Below are 20,284 nucleotides of genomic sequence, written 5' to 3' on the forward strand. Positions count from 1 at the left end.
CTGCAAATTTCAATGGTACCCATTATTGTTGTTTCTTTCAAATGCTTTCTAGATGCATAGCAACATTTGATTCTTCCTAGCAATTAAATTGTTAGCTATGATACTGAACTGAAATTGTTCTTTTATTTTGTCATGCCATAGTGATCAGTGGCATTTTTTTTCTGTAGTTAGGGAAAGGCAATTGTGTCGTGATGCTTCCTGAGGTTTTGTATCACCTTCACTATGCTACTATTAAACTGCTACTAATGTAACAATATATTGCATTAGTGAACTGAGGTTCACTATGTGCTATTAATTTTTCAAAAACAAAACAACAGTTGAAGTGATAGAGAGGGATGAAATAGAAAAGATGTTCAAAAGGGTATAGCAACAATCAAACTAAAGATGTTCAAAGATGTTATTTTTACAGCCCACTCGAGTGAAATACAAGCACCATTCATCACATCAAACAAGAACTATAACCTTATTCAAGACCGACAACTATCACAGAAATCAAGACCTTAACAGCATACACATATGTTATTGCCCAATTCCCAGAAGCGGATTTAAGACGATGATAAGGAAAATCTCATCAACAGATAGAAGAGAACACTGCTACCTTAGATCTTGTCGATATCTTCATCCTCGAACTTGATGTAGTCATCGGCACCGCCCTCTTCATCCTCGTCGAGCCCTCCGATGCCCTCATTGAGGCGGATGTTCTCAGGGAGCTCACCGTAGGCCTTAAGGAGACGGGCCTCGTCAGGCATATACTTGAAGATGATGTCCGCCTTGTCATCCTGGTAGTCTCGGAGGCCGACGAGGATGATGTCCCCAGTGGCGATCCAGACCTTCTTGTGCATCTTGTCGCGGATGTGGCAGAGGCGCTTCAATCCGTCGATGCACGTCGCCTCGCAACGGTCGTTTCCGAGCATCCAGAGGACCTGGGAGGGAAGCGGTGGTGGAGGGAGGGAGGCAACGCTGGAGTTGGAAGAGGCTAGGTTTTTTTGGGCGTTGGCGCGTGCACGTGCTTTGCACATGAAGGAGGGTTTTATACTACTTGTGTGGTCCAGGAGAAGACCAGGAATTCCTGGTCCAGAAGATCCATGCCCTTGTTAGAGAATATTCTTCTATTGTAATGTGAACATTCAATGGAATCTTTTTCAAATGTGACTTTATATTTTCCATTAGGTGACACATTGTGATAGCATATTCCTACAACCACCTCATTAATGGCGTAAATTATTAAAGGGGTGCACACATGTAACAAAAGATTTCTTAGACGGTGACTATACGCTTTCCAGGCTGTACATATTTACTCAATAACTTTTGACACCCGACATTCTATGCTACCTCATGATTATAGAGGTTATGAGAGGTGGTATCTAAAGGGAGTCATTTCCATTGGCAATGTATACTTTAATACACTCACACGACGTAATACTTTTTACGCTCTGCTACTCATCTACTATTCCTCTCTCCTTTTTCTGCTCAGACGAAACACTGATTTGACCATCAGAGAGTCTTCACCAAAGACTCCTTTCTTGATTTTTGGTATTAATATTTTGTTTGATCTCTCTAGTGTGTGCAAAGAAGAAGAAGCTCATATTTTCTCCCATCTGAGATCTACACAACCACCTACCCAGTACGTCATCTACATCGATTTCAGATGAGAGTTCAAATCATCTGATCTGCAATCCCTAGTCTCTTCTGTAATTTACACATCAAATCGCGACCAGAATCCAACCAAAATTAGGCGCGATCTCCCCTGGGTTCACCTTCCCAACTAAGTTATAGTTTGAGACGAGTCAGGCGGCCATTGGTGGTTAGACGGACTGTATGGCACCGACCAAGGGGCGGTCCGCCCAATCACCGGTGACCTCCGACCATTTGCCTTGACTCAAACTATAACCTAGGTGGAAATGTGACCCAGGAGAGATCGCAGCCAATTTTGACCGGATTTCGTCCGCGATCTGACGTGTAAATTATGGAAGGACCAAGAGGAGACCAAAAAATTATAAATCAGAGGATTTGAACGCCTACAGACCAAATCAATATATAACAATCATTAATTAAACAAATCAATATGTATATGTGTTTTAATGTCGAAGTGGTTAAGGAAATAGATTGAGAATATGTTGGGGCCCGGAAACGAGATCGAGAAACTAACAATAATTAGCATTTGCTGATTAGATTGCTTAAATGAAAGGGATATATCGATCTGTGGGCCAGAATCTGTTTTGTGGAAGAACAGACTCGACGTACGAGTGAGTAGTTTCATGTGGCGTCGGCTCTCGCACCTGAGTAGTTCATCCTCCGCAAGACTCCACGTACGACGACTCATGCACCTTTCAAAAGGAAATCTAGGGCTTGCACGATTTGCTAGTGAAATAAGTTTGATGGCTAAATTTTCCTCTACTTAAATTTGTTTCTTTTAAATATACATACATACTTCAATTTTTTTACTTAATCGATACTTTCTAAAATAATTTGATGGGATAGTTAAATAGATAAGACAGAATGAGATCTCCCTCTCAGTTTAAACCAAATCTTTATAAAGCAAATCACCAGATTTTGATCAGGACATCTAAGAAAATGTTCTCTTAGAAAACACACATTCCCCATCATCAACCGAAATTTTGATATTCTTTCATTACTGCAACAAATAATATGAAAAGAAATAAGGAGCATAAATAAATAAATAAATAAATAATAAAACTAGCTAGCAAAACAGCCTCATTCTAAAATGTTTCTCTCCGTTCTGTTCCGCTAGCACAAGCATCATCATCCGGTCTAATCTTCAAGATGACATGTTAATCTAAAAGGAAGAAGTTCCTAAAAGAACAAGGACATATGCATTAAACTCATACTAGAAAGGAGAAATCAGATTCCTTTTTTCACATCAGAACCAATTTTTCCTTGCATTTTTCCATGATCTGATAGCTTCGTCTTAGCTATCAAGAAAAAAAAAATGAAAGTAAAGTGGGCAAAAGATCTCAAAGCTCAAGTCAGCTCCTCCTCATGACTCTCCTGTGGGCATATGATCAACTCCAAAATATGAACAACTTCACTCATGGTAGGCCGGCTTGATGGGACTTGCGATGTGCATACCAGTCCCAATTTCACCACCGGCACAACCTCCTCCATCGGAAACTTTCCACCCACCTTTCCATCCACTAGTTCATCCACTCTTCCTGCTTCTAGTGCAACTCTTACTGAATCACTAAGCACCACCACATCATCCTCCATGTACTCAACCGGCCGTCTTCCGGTGATGATCTCTAAGACCAACACCCCGAATCCATAGACATCACATTTTTCAGTTATCTTCACTGTCCGGCATGCAAACTCCGGTGCCATATACCCAAGAGCACTCTGAATCTTGCTGCTAAGCACGTATCTATCAAGCATCGGTAACAATTTGGCCAATCCATAGTCTCCCACCTTGGCCTCGCCTGAGCCATCAATAAGGACGTTGCTAGACTTCAGGTTGTAGTGGATAATATTCAGCCGATGGAGGTAATCTAAACTTCTCGCAATCCCAAGAATCACATGGAAGCGTTCTTGCCATGAGAGGGAGCTTGAGTTGGAACATTCATGGAGGTGCTGGTACAGATTCCCACCTGAGACATACTCGTATATAAGGAGCTGCAAGGATTGAGTCCAATAGTACCCTTCCAGAGCCACTAGATTAGAATGCCTCAATTTTCCTAGTTTTTTAACATCCCTTTCAAAATCTACTTGCGACTTCACTAGGCTCGAAACTGTGAGCTTCTTGATAGCCACGGGCCTTCCATCCTGGAGATTTGTCTTGTAAACGGTACCGAAGCCGCCGCGGCCCAGTTCGCAGTCCTTGTTTAGAATCGCATGAGCTCCAGCACAAAAACCTGCAGTGTCGTCCCCTGAGAACATAACAAGCTTGTTCGAGGTCACATCGCTTGCAGGAGAGTTGCTGTAGTAGCCATCGGAGAGGGCAGAGGCAGCAGGCAAATGGGAACCAGCGGAGGTGGCTCGCACACGAATGTTGAGGATGGTGATGGTGATCACACCGAGAGCAATCACGGTAGCAGCTCCAATCGCAATGAGGGCGGATATGCTAAGTATGATTTTCTTGTGGCGAATGCTGTCAGATGAGAGTGTGGCATTCGGAGACGAACTGGATGAGTTGGGATTGAGGACTATTGGCTTCGGGAGAACAGTGCGGCAGGTGCGATTGACTGCCGAGCCGCAGAGTCCTGGGTTTTCCGAGATGGAAGAAAGCGGGATGGTATTGAAGAAGTTTCCTGCGGGAAGATGGCCGGAGAAGAGATTGTGGGATATGTTGAACCAGTTGAGACGGGCAAGATTGGAAAGCTGCTTTGGGAGGTTGCCACTCAATCTATTGAACGAAAGATCCACGATCTCAAGGTCCGTGAGATTGGATAGTGTGGGAGGTACAGGGCCTGTCAGATTATTCAGCGACAATAATCTGAAAGAAAGAAATTCAAACATATAAATTTGAATCGAACAATGAGAGAATTATAGAAAAAAATTAAACAAATCCTTGTCCAATTAACTATAGCAATTTAGTAAAATCAAACTAAAGAAATCAAAATAATTAATATTATTTAAAAAAAAAAACTGAATTTCGTATTAACTGAACCAAAATTTCTAACTTAATGAGGATCGACCTTAACAAATAATAAGACAAACTTCTTATCCTACAATAAATTATAAGCAGTTAGTTGTAACAATGAATCATAAGTCAACCCTGGACACACATGCTTGGTCAGCACTGACAACATTCAACAAAATGACAAACTACCGGCAAGAGTACAACTTCTAAGAAACATAAACTTTGAGACACAGAAAAGCAGGACCAGTAATTTGAGTTAATATTGAAAAATGGAAGACAGGAATCATACAAAGGCAAAGAGAGAGATTAAATACTTACAGAATTCTGAGGGAAGAGCAATTCCCTATCTGCGCTGGGATTCCTCCAGTCAGAGAATTCTTCTCGAGACTGAGCTCCTTCAGGGACACTGCTTTCCCAATCTCCGGCGGAATGTTTCCATTGATCATGTTCATACTAAGATCAAGAACCTCCACTTTCTCCAGCGCCAACACAGCAGCAGGTATAGAACCTGAAAATGAATTCCTAGAAAGGTTCAAAAATCTCAGGCCTTGAAAAGTGCCGAGAGCAGAAGGGACTCCGCCGGAGAATCCATTCCCTGACAAATCCAGATGACTCAGAAACCGACCACCGGGCGCATCGGCAGCTGCCGAGATGAATCCACTCATTCTATTTCCTGAAACCGAAAGCTCATTCAACTCCAATTCGAACATCCATGGCGGAAGATTTCCAGTCAGCGAGTTGCCACTCAAATCCAAGTTTTTCAAGCTTCTGCAAGCACGGATCGACTCGGGGATTCTGCCAGAAAACCAATTGGCAGACAAATCAAGGAACTCCAAGTTGTTCATTTCCCCAATCCATGTTGGGACTGGCCCTGCGAATAAATTGGAGCTCAGGGCCAAACGGCGGCATAATGTGAGTTTCCGAATGGATTCGGGAAGGTCGCCGGTGAGTAAATTTGCACTGACGTCGAGATGTCTCAGCAGCAAACAGTCGCCTAGGTCATCCGGCAATCGGCCGGCGAAGCGATTTCCTCTCAATCCGATCGACCTTAAGTTGTATAGTCGACTAACTCCCTTTGGTATCTCTCCAACTAGGGCATTGTCGGAAAGGTCTAGGGTTCGAAGAGCAAATAGGGACCAGAGGCCGCTTGGCAAAGAACCCGAGAGCTGGTTCGATGACAGATTCAAGGCCGCCAAGGTGGAGCAAGAGCCGATGCTCCGAGGGATCTCTCCGGAAAGGGCATTATTCGCCAACGAGAGAGACCTCAATGACCGGCATTGCTCGAAGAACTCATCGGCAATCATCCCTGAGAGATTGTTGCCGCTGAGGTCGACGACCCGGAGGGAAGCGAGCTGGAGGAGGCCGGGGTAGAGGCTCCCGGAGAGGTTGTTGCCTGAAAGGTCCAGGGTTTGAAGGGCCGCGAGCTGGAGGAGTCCGCGTCCGATCCTGCCGGAGAGGGAGAAGCCGGACAACGACAGCTCGATCACGCGGTTTCCCCGCGGACTGCACTTGACGCCCGTCCATGCGCACGGGTCGTCCTCGTCCTCATTCCAAGACGCCAACTTGGAGAGGGGATCCACAATGTCGGCCTTGAATACGATTAAGCCGAGCACGTCGTCGTTCAGGGCGGCGGATTCCGCCAGCAAGGGCCAGAGGAAGAGGAATGACCCCAAGACGAAGCGGAGAAGGTTCCACATCCTCTTCCTACAAACAGCGACAACAATGGCGCAACGCCTTCCTTGGAATGCCTTGCTAACTAAGTAGCCATTCTCTACTCAAGGGAAAAAGCTTGGTGAAAGTTGAGAATGGGGCAGAATGCATGAATCATGATGGTGTCCCTCGCCCTCGATAAAGTGAACATGTTCTTGTAGGAACAGAGTGGGAGAGGCAAAGAGAGCGGGGTTGTTCCTTTTTCTTTCTCTTTAATGATGCTGCGCTATGCTCTGCTTTGAGCTTTTGATCGATTTAACATGTTGCTGTGGCAATTATTCCAAGCATAGGCACTTGACTCATCCTCCTGCTTTTCTTGCTTGCATGAACAGCTCATTCTTTGAAAAAAAAATAATAAATCATATAATAACATTATAAGTAAATCTATCTAATCTTATAGTTCTTATTTTAAATTAGGAACAATCAAAATAAATCTTCTCAAGCCGAAATTGGCTAGTTGATGCTGAAAACCACCCCTACTGAATCTATAACCTACCCTAACCAACTTAATATTGATAGGCTGCCTTGACAAATTTGCCAAGGTTGGTGAGGGATTGACGTTCTGTGTAACAACTCTCTATGATTGTAATTGATTCCGATCTCAAAGCCATATGTTAAACCCATTAATCATCGGAGATTGACATTGAAAATGGGAGCGACGAGAGAGGATCATTCTCTTCCTTGAAACATTTGGCGCAATCATGAGCAGTAGAGCCGGGGGCATTGAATCGCCCTACAACAACTCAGTGAGGCCTACGGCAAATAATAATCCCACCACTTGCCTTGTGGAACACGAGTCACCAACGCCTACTCCAATCGTCGAGCCAGACATGTGCGATGCGGCTCGGTTCGTTTGTAGACGACAGCGAGCGGAAGAGGCAGGAGCAATTAATGCGGGTCGTTGACGTGCACCCACCTCGGAGCCAGAACGGCATCGCATTAAACGCGGCCGTGTCGGTTTGCGCCTCGCAGTAAAAGCCCCGCATCTGTACGGCCCCCCGAAGCAGCTCCGAGTTGTGGCTCGAATTCCCAAATCGTCCCGCAGCATTGAATGCCACGGATCTCTAGATTTTCTACCACATCGGCGTAAGCTTAATCGACAGAGTTCGAGAGCTTAATTTATTATGGTTGTTGCCTCTGCCTTGCATCGGTTGTTGTGCAAAGAGAACTTTTAATTAATGAAGGTCGTAAATTAGCAACCACCTCACCCCTGAAAATGATCTCCTCGCTCGCGCGCGTTATGATGCTCAGTGGCATCGCTAGCTAGCTCTCACTGCGCGCGCGTGGTGGGTTTTGATTGACGCGTATGATGGTGTTTTGGCATTCAGAATTGTTGAATTCAAATGTATCTTTTCTGGGCATGGCAGGTTTTAATGTTTCTTAGCCATTTTGCCCAATCATCCCAGTCACACTAACTCTACCTTTTTTTTTAATAAATAAATAAAAATCATGTTTACAATTTAATTTCAAGATTTTAGTCTCGATATCATTCCTCTAATTCTTTTTAGTTATCAAATGTCTAGACTCTTCACGTGGAGCTTATACGACGATCTTGCGTAGAAAAGTTTCTCCGGCACGTATTAATTCTCCAACCAGCACGAATACCTTATCCACTTTGATCTTGTTTCTATGTGGACGAACTTGCTGGGCGACCGACAAGGATCTAATCCTCGAACCTTTATTCCCTGATTGGGCCAACATTATAAATATATACTCGCCTCCTCATAGTCCTAAAGTAAACTGTTCATGGCACCTCTTCAATATATGCACGAGCCACCTCTATCCAAGTCATATATCTTCATGTGATCTTTCCAAGTTGACTCGAGAATACGACGTCGATAGATGGGAGGATCTGATTCGCTAGGTAGCTAGTTAGCTAGTTAGCTAGTGCATGCATGATTGGAGTCGATCAGTTGCATCTAGCTACTGTTTTCTTCATATATACGCAGGCCTATAAATATAGACAGAGTAAGCTGTTTAAGTTCAAGATACAAGTGAAGGTGAAATTAAGAGCCCATGTAATTAGGGAGAGGTTGGATCAATTAAACTTCAGGATCATTTACCTTTCGCTCTCCCTCAAGGGCTTCTGCCATGTCCATGGCTGGCATGCAAGTTATGAATCCCAATTCCGAGGCCCTTGAGGTTGAGTGGAGGGGAGATGACTCGAACTGAACCCTTTGTATGCCCCAAGCAGTTCCCTTTGCCATGCATGCCTATTGCGTTTTGCAAATTGATTGTTTTGGGCTCTTTGGGATCGTGATATACATATTGTATCGAGGGAAGATTTTAGAACTGAGGTACAAGAAATATACTTTGATGAATATGAAATTATTCGAGAATCGATATATCATTTAAAATCATTTGTTGCAGGAATTTTGTTTGGTTGCTATAGAGTAACATATTTCAAGTCTGAACATGTTTGGAATGAGAAAGTGAAGCCCCAATCTTACTGTCGAGAACTACAGCCAAATCAGGTAATTGAATTTATTTTAATTAATTAATTAATTAAAGATAATTTAATTAGATAATTAAATATTAATCAGTTTAATTGATTTATAAGTAATACTTAGTTTAATCAGTTAGATAAAATGATTCGATGACATATAGATTAGATCATTAAGTTGGTTACTTTTATTTATATACTTGGTTATTTTAGTTATTAATGTTTCGATATTAGCAACATATGATTTCGTATTATGTTGTATCTGATTTGTTATTAAGGGATATTTTCTTATTATTGGATAATGATAATTTCTATATTTATTCACTTTAATACAGAAAACTCAAGGAATGAAGAAAAGAAAAACTATTAATTCTTTTTTTAAAGCAAAAGAGGAGACATTGACAAGTCAAGGGAATTCTTCATCCAATATTGATATATCAAATTCAAGCGATCAACAATCTAACAAATCTCCTATAACAGATATTGATATCAGTTCTCTTGAACCTGATCCAGGATTACGTACTCCGATATGGAAATATCCTGTTAATCAAAGGGATGAAATTAGACGAGCTTATATTAAGATGGGGCCATATCAGCCTATTAAGAATGAGTATCCACCGACCAAATTCGGAAGTCAAAATCGACGATTTCAAAGTCATTGGTTTAAAAAATTTACTTGGTTAGAGTATTCTCCTTCAAAAGATGCTGCATTTTGTTTTCCATGCTTCTTGTTTGATCATAAGCATCCTCGTAATCCTGCATTTACGACGGATGGATTCAAATATTGGAAGCGAGTTAATGATGGTGATAGATGTGCATTTTTTATGCATATAGGATGCAATACTTCACCACATAATAATGCTATGGAACATCTTGATAATTTGATGAATATACCTCGTCATATTGATAAAATGATGAATGCACAATCTTCAGAAGAAAAGCAGAAGAACAGATTGCGGCTTACAGCAACTATTGAAAGCATTTGATGGCTTACTTTACAAGCATGCGCATTTAGAGGGCATGATGAATCTCCATCTTCTAATAATCGTGGAAATTTTATTGAGATGATAAAATTTATGGGAAAAATGAATGAGAATATTGGGGACATCGTCTTAGAGAAAGCTCCAAAAAATGCAAAGCATACTTCACCAGATATTCAGAAAGATATTTTGAATATTTTTGCCAATCAAGTGAGAACTAAGATTCGTAAAGAAATCGGGGATGCAAAATTTTGTATTTTAGTTGATGAAGCAAGAGATACATCTAACAAAGAGCAGATGACTATTGTATTAAGATTTGTGGATATTGATGGTTTTTTACGAGAGCGGTTCTTTGCTATTGTACATGTGACTGACACAACTGCTGCAACACTTAAGAAAAAAATATCTAATACTCTTGGCTGTTATGACTTGCATATCCACAACATGCGGGGACAAGGATATGATGGTGCTAGCAATATGCGTGGCTCTTGGAATGGATTACAAGCTCTATTCTTGAAAGATTGTTCATGTGCATATTATGTACATTGTTTCGCTCATCGACTTCAACTAGCATTAACTGTAGCTGCTGAAAAAGAGGTATCCATTTGGTTATTCTTTTCAAAATTGAATTCCATTTGTAATCTCTTTAATGCGTCTCCTAAACGTCATGCTGAGTTACTTTCTGCTCAAAAAGCTGAAGTTGCGCATATGGTAGCTATTGGTGAACGTGATACTGGTAGAGGATGTAATCAAATTGGAAATTTACTACGACCTGGAAAGACTGGCTGGAGTTCTAATTTTGACTCAATTTGTAACATGATTGATATGTATAGTTCTGTGATTACCGTATTAGAAAACATGGTGTATGATGGGTCCTCTAACTCCATCCGTGGTGAAGTTAGTGGTTTGTTGATAGCGATGAAGTCTTTTGATTTCATATTCATATTACATTTGATGCAAAAGATAATGGGGTTAACAAATCTGCTTTGTCGAGCATTGCAAGAGAAATCTTTAGATATTTTAAATGCAATGGACTATGTTTCAACTACTAAAACTTTGCTTCAGATTTTGAGAGAAGAAGGATTTGCTATTCTACTTACTTATGTGAAAGAAATTTGTGCCAAGTATGACATTGAGATACCTCAAATGGAAGCTCGTTATAAATCTGCTACAGGTCGTTCTTGTCAACAAAATGATTCAATCACAGTTGAACATCACTATCGATTTGATGTATTTACTGCTGCAATAGATTTTCAAGTTGAAGAGCTTAATAGTAGATTCAAGGATGAGGCAGTGGAACTTCTTAAGCTTAGTTGTGCTTTGGAACCTAAAGAAAGCTTTAAGCTTTTTAATGTTGATCACATCTATCGACTTGCTGAGAAATTTTATCCTCTTGATTTTGATACACAAGATTTACACCACTTGAGAATGCAATTGGAGCACTATAAGATTGATATTGTTGGCCATGAAAGATTTCAGAATTTATCAACTATTTCTGAATTATGTCGAAGATTAATTGAAACAAACAAATCAGGAAGTTACAATTTGATTGACAGGTAATTTTTTCTCATTTATTAGTTTATATATATTATAATTATATCATTTACTTATATATTGAATACAGTATATTATTTAATTGGCAGGTTGATTCGTCTTGTTTTAACTCTTCCCGTCTCTACAGCAACAACGGAACGAGCATTTTCAGCTATGAAACTTGTTAAAACAGCTCTTCGTAACAAGATGGAAGAAGAGTTTTTAACAGATTCTATGGTCATCTATATTGAACGGGAGTTAGCGGAAACTATTGATAATGATATAATAATTAATGAGTTTGATTCTAAGAAAAATCGAAGAGCACAACTTCAATAATATTTTTATTCTATGCTTTTGAATGTACTGAATATTAAATATTTTATGTCATGTTTTTGAAAAATTAATATTCACATACTTTTATTTGTATTTTTGAATTGATTAATTTTTTATATCAATTATAGTCAGCCCCAGGTATCTTTGAATCCTGGCTACGCCCCTGTTAGGTGCCCTTCCTAGCTACTTAATTAGGTGAGAGTCACTAATTGCCATAATTAGTGCTTTAAGCAAGGAACGATACTCTTTATGGTTACATTCATTTGTCTCGTTAATTATCCACATAATGTAGTTTGACAATATATAGCTAGTGCACTGATATGCACTAGTTAATTTATTGTTGATGAACTCGTGTATATATAGCTCTTCTAACTTACTAGTTTGCCAGGCCTATCATATATGATGGTTTGTTTTGTTTTCTAATTTATTTCTCTACAAATAACTATGGGACTGACTATAAAACAAGCCCTGCGTCTATGCCCTTTTTGCCAAATCTTCTAACCTCTGTAGTAATTACAAATTACACCAAAATATATAGTAACACCTTCAATCTTCTAGTTCTGAAGTTAAAATCTCGACACAGATACATAAATATTAACATATTTACTTGTGAAATTCATGTACTGACACTTATAAATGTTACCAGATTTCAAATCAACACTAGTTTCTTGTGCGGCCTCAAATAGAGTAGTGTCACATTAAACGTAACATAGAGACACCTCATAACTAGTTAATACTAAAAAATGATTCTCTCGGCGTCTTTTTTTCATTCATATCACAACAAAAATATCCGACGGAATTATATATCCATCACAAATCCATCGCTAAACCCATCTACTGACCGATTTACGATAGAAAAACATTTTTGTCTCCAAATTTGTAATAATTTGGCAACAAAAATAAATATCTTTTATGAAATCTGCGATAAATAAAAAATTCATCGCAATTATTGTGATGAAACCATTATTCTTTACAGAATTTGCGATGAAAAAATTATTCGTTACAGATTTTGCAATCAATATTGAATTTGTTGCAAATGTTTGTGACGAATAATTGTATTCGTCGCAACATCCTAAGATAATATTAAATATTTTTATTTTTATATATTTTATATGAATTATTGCTATTTTTAAAAATTTTATGTTTCTACGACGAATCTAGAATTAGTCGCAGATTGAGTTATTTTTAAAAAAAATAAACAAACATGTCCAAAACTAGTTGATGGACCTAGAGAGCTCGGAATGATATGAAATCAGGTCCTATATGTTCGCCTCATTTTCCAAATTAAATTCACACATTCAAATATTAATTTAACATAAAATATTTTGATCAGTGATTTTTTAAACATAAATTAGACTTTATGGATATATTAATATTCAAAAAATCACTAATCAAAATATAATATGTCAAATTGATGTTTGAAATTGTGAATATAATCAAAAGAAGTAAACAAACACATAAGAATTGGTTTAATGTCATTCTGAACTCTCTGGATTCATCAACCGGCTTCATATATATTTAACTCTTTTTTTTTTTTGAAAAAATCACCCAATCTGTGACGAATCTTGGATTCGTGACAGATTTGGCGACGAATCTTGGATTCATCGCAGGTTTGATGATGAATCCACGAATTTGTCACAATATTGGCGATGAATCCGTGGATTCATCGTAGGTTAGGTGGTTTTAAAAAAATAATAAATATGTCTAAAGTCGATTGATTAGACCTAGAAAACTCATAATAATATAAAATCAATTTTTATGTGTTCATTTAGTTCTCCTGATTTTATCTATGCCATCAAATATTAATTTGAAATAAGATTTTTTTTAAAACGTGAATTAGATTTTTCAGACATATTCATGTTTGAAAAATCACTGATTAAAATATAATGGGTCAAATTGATGTTTGAAGATATGAATATAATCAGAAGAACTAGAAGAACACATAGAAATTGGTTTCATGTCATTCTAACCTCTCTAACATCAATTTATAACTCTAATATGTTTAACTAAATTACCTTTGTAACTCTAACATATTCAACTTACCTTTAAAAGTCATCTAATTGACTTAGCTATGAAAAATATATATATTAGGTTAAAATAATGTTTGAGGATATTTATATAATTAGGAGAACTTGATGAACATATAAGAACTAGTTTTATATCATTCCGAGCTCTCTATATCCATCAACGAGCTTCAGACGTATTTATTTTTTATTTTGAAAAATCACTCAATTTGTGACGAATCCTAGATTCATCACAGATTTGGTGATAAATCCATGGATTCATCGCCAATTTTGCAATGAATCCATGGATTTGTTTTCAATTCTACAAATCCACAGATTCATTGAAAACTTGGCGATGAATACATGGATTCGTCACGGAAAAATATATGTCTGAAGTCAGTTGATGGACTTAAAGAGCTTAGAATGACATAAAACGAGTTCTTATGTGTTTGTCTAATTCTCTTAATTATATTCATGTCTTCAAATATCAATTTGACTCATTATATTTTGATCAGTAATTTTTTGAACACCAATATATTGAAAAATTTAATTCGTGTTTAAAAAAACACTGATCAAAACATATTATATCAAATTGATATTTGAAGACATGGATATAATTAGGAGAACTAGACGAATACATAAGAACTATTTTTATGTCATTCTGAGCTCTCTGTTGGCGATCGGTGGCCAGCTAGAAGGGGGTTGAATAAGCGGTACCCCTAAATCGATAGGTTCCTACGTATGTTAGCTCGCGCAGCGGAATAACACAAAACATGTAACGACCCGGCCCTCTTGGCCCATTTGGCGGCCCATTTGGCGACCTCTCATGTCGTCGACCGTCGGCCCTTATGTCGTCGGCCCATTTGGCGACCTCTAATGTCGTCGACCGACGACCCTTGGCCGTGTCGTTACTCACTAGGACTTTCCACCCCTGGTCAGTGGATTTTTGCCTCCCCCAGGATTCGAACTCTAAACCTCCAGGCTTAAGTATTAGAGTTTATGAATCCTGGTAATCAAGTGAGATGATCTCACTTGGTTACCAGGATTCATAAACTCTAATACTTAAGCCTGGAGGTTTAGAGTTCGAATCCTGGGGGAGGCAAAAATCCACTGACCAGGGGTGGAAAGTCCTAGTGAGTAACGACACGGCCAAGGGTCGTCGGCCGACGACATTAGAGGTCGCCAAATGGGCCGACGACATAAGGGCCGATGGTCGACGACATGAGAGGTCGCCAAATGGGCCGCCAAATGGGCCAAGAGGGCCGGGTCGTTACAAAACAAACAAGCTAAACACTAAAGGAAATACAAAGACTAAGAAAGAAACGCAAACCAATACACGTCGATGTAACGTGGTTCAGATATTAGGGCTCCTACTCCACAGTTATCCGTAAGGTGGACGATCCCTCACTCCGTCGGTGGATTAGTCCTCGAAAATTTCGGCTAGCTCAAACCTCCTTGTGGATGGAGAAACCTCACCACAACACTCACCAAGGATCACTTGGACACAAGGGAAACTTTGAACACTAGTAGACTACTAATTAAACTTTAACCAAGTCCAATTTCGGCAGTCCTAGCCAAGCTTCGAAGTCTTGGTTATATAGGTCACAAGTTGAAAAACTCCGCCTACCAGTCGACTGCCAAAACCATCAGTCGACTGCTCCCTGTGGAGATTCGACCGTTAAATCTCAACGGCTCGATACCAATCGACTGGTAAAAGTACCAGTCGACTGCTCCACACTGGTCGAGTGAACAGAAGCATTCTGTTCGCTCCCAGTCGATTGTTCAGTCGACTACACCAGTTGACTGATGAACCCACCAGTCGACTGGTACACGAGTACAATCTCTCAGCACTCGGACCCTCACCCTTACAACTCACTGTTGGTGCAAGTTGCACTAGAATCAAACCTGAGTTTTGATGTTGTCAAAGGTTCAAGTTAAGTCTTGTTATGATCTAACAAGTTGACTGAGTGTGCAGGATGTTTACTCAATCAAGAAAGACCTAGTTGGAGGCTAGGCAGGAGAAATCTTAGCAGATCGTGGAACCCAGGTGCAAGTCCAAGGAGGTCGAGAGGACCTGAAGCTTGGCAGTATGATCGAGAGGTCTGGAGGACCTAAGATCAAGGGAAAGTCCTGGCGAGCCGATCAAAGCTAAGTGAAAAGTCCAAACTAGATCTGGAGGATCTAAGTTTGGCAGGTAGATTGAGGTAAACAACTGGAGGAGCGACAGTGAGGTCGGGTTCCCGAAGGGAACAACCTTAGGTCGCTGATCCAACTGAAGAAACCGGGAAGGTTTCCAAGTTGAGATCAAGACAGTTATATTGTCTTTCATATTATTAATCTTGCATTATATTACTACTGTTCTAACATCTGTTTTGCAGGAAATAGTTTTTGCTTAACTTTCTATTGCAGGACCGACTGGATCGGTCGACCGAACAAGATCAATACAAAGCAGCTAACATCTCAGAACAGATCAGATCAGAGTCCGATCAAAAACTGATCGGTCGACCTAACAGTAAGATCGGTCGACCGAACCTTAGTGACTCAGCACAGGACAGATCATCAACATCGATCAGCAGCAAAGGAAATAAGCTGATCGGCCGATCGAACTTGGGGATCAGTCGACCGATCCAATCAGCATTGATTCAGCATTAATTGATGATTTCGGCAGAATCACGACGAACAGGGAAGGAGGCTGTTCGGTCGACCGAACCATTAAAGACCAGTAAATGCGAAAGATCGAGCCAGCTTCGAACTTCAGCCAGGAAGGAAGGGAGCGGGTTCGGTCGACCAAACAGTGGGATCGGTCGACCGAACCTCTAGTACATCTATAAAAGCAGGCTCGAACACAGAGGCAAGGAACAACTTTTCTGATCGACTCCTGTGCACTTCTGCAAGTTGCTCACGCGACAAGTCATCATCAACTTTGCAAGCAACTTCATACGATTGTCGACCGAGCTACGATTTACTACTACTTTTGTCGGTATAGCTTTACTTTTTGCACTGCACTTTAATTCTATAAGATAGTAGAAGTGTTACTATCTTATATATCTGTACTTGTATGATTCACTTCTTTACGAGGAGTTCGGAAAGAAGGATTATAGTGTTTTGCCCATCGGTGCGGTCAAGGACCGCGGGCCTTCGAGTAGGAGTCGAGCTAGGCTCCAAACGAAGTAAAAAACCTTGTCTCTTTTCTTATTTCCGCTGCACGACTTTGGTTTCAAAAGATTAAAAGAATAGTTTTTAAACGCGCGATATTCACCCCCCGCTCTATCGCTTAAATCGATCCATCAATTGGTATCAGAAACGGTTAGCTCTAAAATTTTTTAACCGATTTTCAAAGCATTTGTTTTAAAAAATTTCTTTTCTTCTCCTTTAGAATATTTTTATTATTTATTCTTCAGGCACTACTAATCCCAAGACGAAAGTCTTGGAAATATTTTTTTAAATTTTTGTCTTGCAAGGATGAGGAACTCGTATCAAGAAGGATATAGTACTGTCCGACCTCCACTATTCAAAGGAGAAAATTTTAGTTATTGGAAGAATAGGATGGAGTGTTATTTGAAGTCCGATATCGAGCTCTGGTTCACCGTTTTGAAAGGATATACTCCCCCAACAAAGAACGGAACAACACTAGAACCAGAAGAATGGACTCCCCAAATGATCAAGAAGGCACAATTGAACTACAAGGCGATCAACACCATTCAGTGCGGGCTTACTATGGAGGAGTTGAACCGAGTCGGTCCCTACGACAACGCCAAAGAATTGTGGGACTCGCTAGTCAAGCTACACGAAGGAACTGACGACTCAAAGGTAAACAAACGAGATTTACTTTTAAATAATTTATTGAATATAAAAATGTTTCCCGGAGAGACGGCCTCGCAACTACACGCTCGACTAAAGGACATCTTAAACGACCTCCACCTGATCGGGCATAGTCTTGAAAACCGCAACACAATAAGGTATGCTCTGAATGCTTTTCCGAGGAATGCTTTGTGGGCATCAATTGTAGATGCGTACAAAGTTTCCAAGGATCTTTCAATTCTTAAGTTAGACGAATTATTTTGTGAATTGAAATTACACGAACAGTCTAACACAAGCCATGTCGAGAAAGGTGTAGCTTTGTATGCAGGATCAAGCAAGGAAACAAAATCAAAAAAGAAGATCGAGTCAGAAAGCGAACCAGACTCGGACTCAACAAATGAAGAAGAATTAGTCAACATGGTCCGAAGGTTGTTGACTAAAAAGAAGTTTAGAAGAAGCACCAAAAAGACCCCACCAAATCAGATCCAAAACAAATCAGAAGTGATCTGTTATGGCTGCAACAAGAAGGGGCATTTCAAAAATGAATGTCCAAATCGAAAAGAAGAAGGACCCAAATCAACAAGACGAAAGAAGGCTCTTCAAGCAACATGGGACGAAACTTCTTCCGACGCGGAGCAAACGAAGCACTCAAGCCACCTTGCATTTATGGCAAGAAACGAAGATTTCGGGTCCGAGTTTGACGAAGAGTACGAATCCGAGATCGACATCGAGTCTGAGAGAAACCCCGGATTGGAAGATTCAAATATGGTAATGATTTATTCAAAGTCTAATTTGCTTAAAGTAGTTAAATGTTTGTTTAAAAAATTGTCAAAATCAGAAAAATGAAATAACTTGTTACTTAAGGAAATATACCACCTTAAGCAACAAGTTAATTTGAGTGACTCAACTAACCGAGTTCAAATCGGAACTTCAACTCAAGTTGAAAAACTTGAGGAAGAAAATTCCGATTTGAAAGGTCAAGTCGAGCGACTCAAGAAAACGTTGGAAAGAAATGGGATCCAAGTGTCTAAATATGGTACTTGGATCACAATGAGCCATGTACAACAAATCAGGACTTGGTTACAAACTCGAACAAACAAATCATACTTATCCTTAATCAGTCAAAATACTAGAAGTCAAGTCCAAGCATGGGTTCAAACAAAATTTTTAACCAAACAAATTGAACCAAACCTCTACTTGGTCCCTAAGAGTCAAATCCATTACTTAGATAGACCTTATCTAAGTTATAACTCAGGGGGAGCAAATAGAAAATCAATCCAACCAACTTGATTAAATCAAACTCAATACTTAGGCTTAGGATTATTTTCTGCTTAGAACGGTTAGATGAAAAAAGGTTTACCAAACCCTACAACATAGCATCGGAATGGATTGGGATGATAGTACATCAAGAAAACTTTGTCGAAGGCATGTCTAGGCTGAATATGGAATTCTACCTGGTGCACTAGACTTAGTAGATCTGACCGAAGCTACCCCAGTCAAACATGGGCTAGTTAGACCAAAATTTAGTACTAAGTTTTTTGGGCAGGAACAGTTTAGAAAGTCTTCAGCAAGTGGTCTAATGATATTCAAGTAGGTCATATGCCTCGCCACTAAACTGAAACTTATCCTTAAGACGCCTGCTTGATTAACCCAAAACTAAGTTTGAATCTAACATGGGTTCAATAACCTCTTTCAATAAATTCAAAATTTATTGAAATCTAATTCAAATTTAGTTCAAATTTAATTAATTCAAATTCAAACTTATTTCAAATCTAATTTAAACTTAATTAATTCAAAGTCAAACTTATTTCAAACTTAATTCGAACTTAATTAATTCAAATTTAAACTTATTTTAAAACTTTTTAAAATTAATTATCTTAAAAATTATTAAAAATTATTTTAAACTTATTAAAAATTATTTTAAAAATTTATTAAAAATTATTTTAAACTTATTAAAAATTATTTTAAAAACTTATTAAAAAAACTTTTTAAATTTAATTATCTTAAAATTTATTTAAAAAACTTTTTAAACTTAATTATCTTAAAAATTATTTAATCTAAAATCATAAATACACTTCAACCAACTTCATAAACAACTAACCCACTCAATTTCATCCTTTAACCAAACTTTGGTTTAATCCTACATTGTGTAGGCATCCAAAGCTCTGGATAAATGGATCCTGGACAGCGACTGCTCTAGACACATGACTGGGGATCAACACAAATTTATCAACATTGAATTCAAAAACTTAGGGTCAGTTGCTTTTGGAAACAATGACAAGCTAAAGGTAATCGGTACAAGTGAAATTCAATTGCAGTCAAATATTTTAATTAAAAAGGCTTTACTTGTTGAACATTTTAATTACAATTTGCTTAGTATAAGTCAACTTGTGATTCAGGATTTAAGGTTAAATTTTTATCTTCTGAATGCTTAATAAGTTACAATGACTCAACTAATATATTACTAAAAGGCTTTAGAGATAAAAATATATACTCTATTCATCTACCTAAAACAATATCCAAATTTTTTCTAACTAATAATGATGAAACTTGGTTATGGCATAGGAGATTAGCTCATACCCACCTTAGAAATTTATTATACTTAAGCAAAAATGGTTTAGTAAAAGGTTTGCCAAAACTAGGAAATCCTATAAATAAATTTTGTAATTCTTGTCAACAAGGAAAACAAATTAAATCAACTCATAAATCTACAAATCAAAATAGAACAAATAGAATACTTGAACTAATACATTTAGATTTATTTGATTCTCATGGAATAGAATCTTTAAATGGAAATCTTTATTGCTTAGTAATCATTGATGACAACTCTAAATTTACCTGGGTAAAATTCTTATCAAATAAAAGTGAAACTTTTGAAACATTTAAA

The 20,284-nt window shown here is 38.7% G+C and overlaps 3 protein-coding genes across 3 annotated transcripts; 1 reads left to right on the top strand and 2 right to left on the bottom strand.

Moving 5' to 3' along the window:
- Nucleotides 1-365: 365 nt before the first annotated feature.
- On the bottom strand, nt 366-917 carry LOC122003563 (eukaryotic translation initiation factor 1A-like). Its single transcript, XM_042558659.1, has one exon. The coding sequence runs from the start codon at nt 912-914 to the stop codon at nt 600-602; it is 315 nt and encodes a 104-aa protein (XP_042414593.1). The 5' UTR covers nt 915-917; the 3' UTR covers nt 366-599.
- Nucleotides 918-2,766: 1,849 nt separating this feature from the next.
- Nucleotides 2,767-6,579, bottom strand: LOC122005281 (probable LRR receptor-like serine/threonine-protein kinase IRK). Its single transcript, XM_042560267.1, has 2 exons — nt 4,913-6,579; nt 2,767-4,447 (listed from the first exon to the last, which is right to left on the bottom strand). The coding sequence occupies exons 1-2, from the start codon at nt 6,289-6,291 to the stop codon at nt 2,983-2,985; spliced, it is 2,844 nt and encodes a 947-aa protein (XP_042416201.1). The 5' UTR covers nt 6,292-6,579; the 3' UTR covers nt 2,767-2,982.
- Nucleotides 6,580-8,293: 1,714 nt separating this feature from the next.
- On the top strand, nt 8,294-11,596 carry LOC122004163 (zinc finger MYM-type protein 1-like). The gene is made up of 4 exons (XM_042559090.1): nt 8,294-8,601; nt 8,675-8,778; nt 9,681-11,283; nt 11,371-11,596. The coding sequence occupies exons 3-4, from the start codon at nt 9,812-9,814 to the stop codon at nt 11,594-11,596; spliced, it is 1,698 nt and encodes a 565-aa protein (XP_042415024.1). The 5' UTR covers nt 8,294-8,601; nt 8,675-8,778; nt 9,681-9,811.
- The last annotated feature ends 8,688 nt before the right edge of the window (nt 11,597-20,284 follow it).

The sequence above is a fragment of the Zingiber officinale genome, chromosome 7B (assembly GCF_018446385.1).
Source record: "Zingiber officinale cultivar Zhangliang chromosome 7B, Zo_v1.1, whole genome shotgun sequence".
In the NCBI taxonomy this organism is placed as follows: Eukaryota; Viridiplantae; Streptophyta; class Magnoliopsida; order Zingiberales; family Zingiberaceae; genus Zingiber; species Zingiber officinale.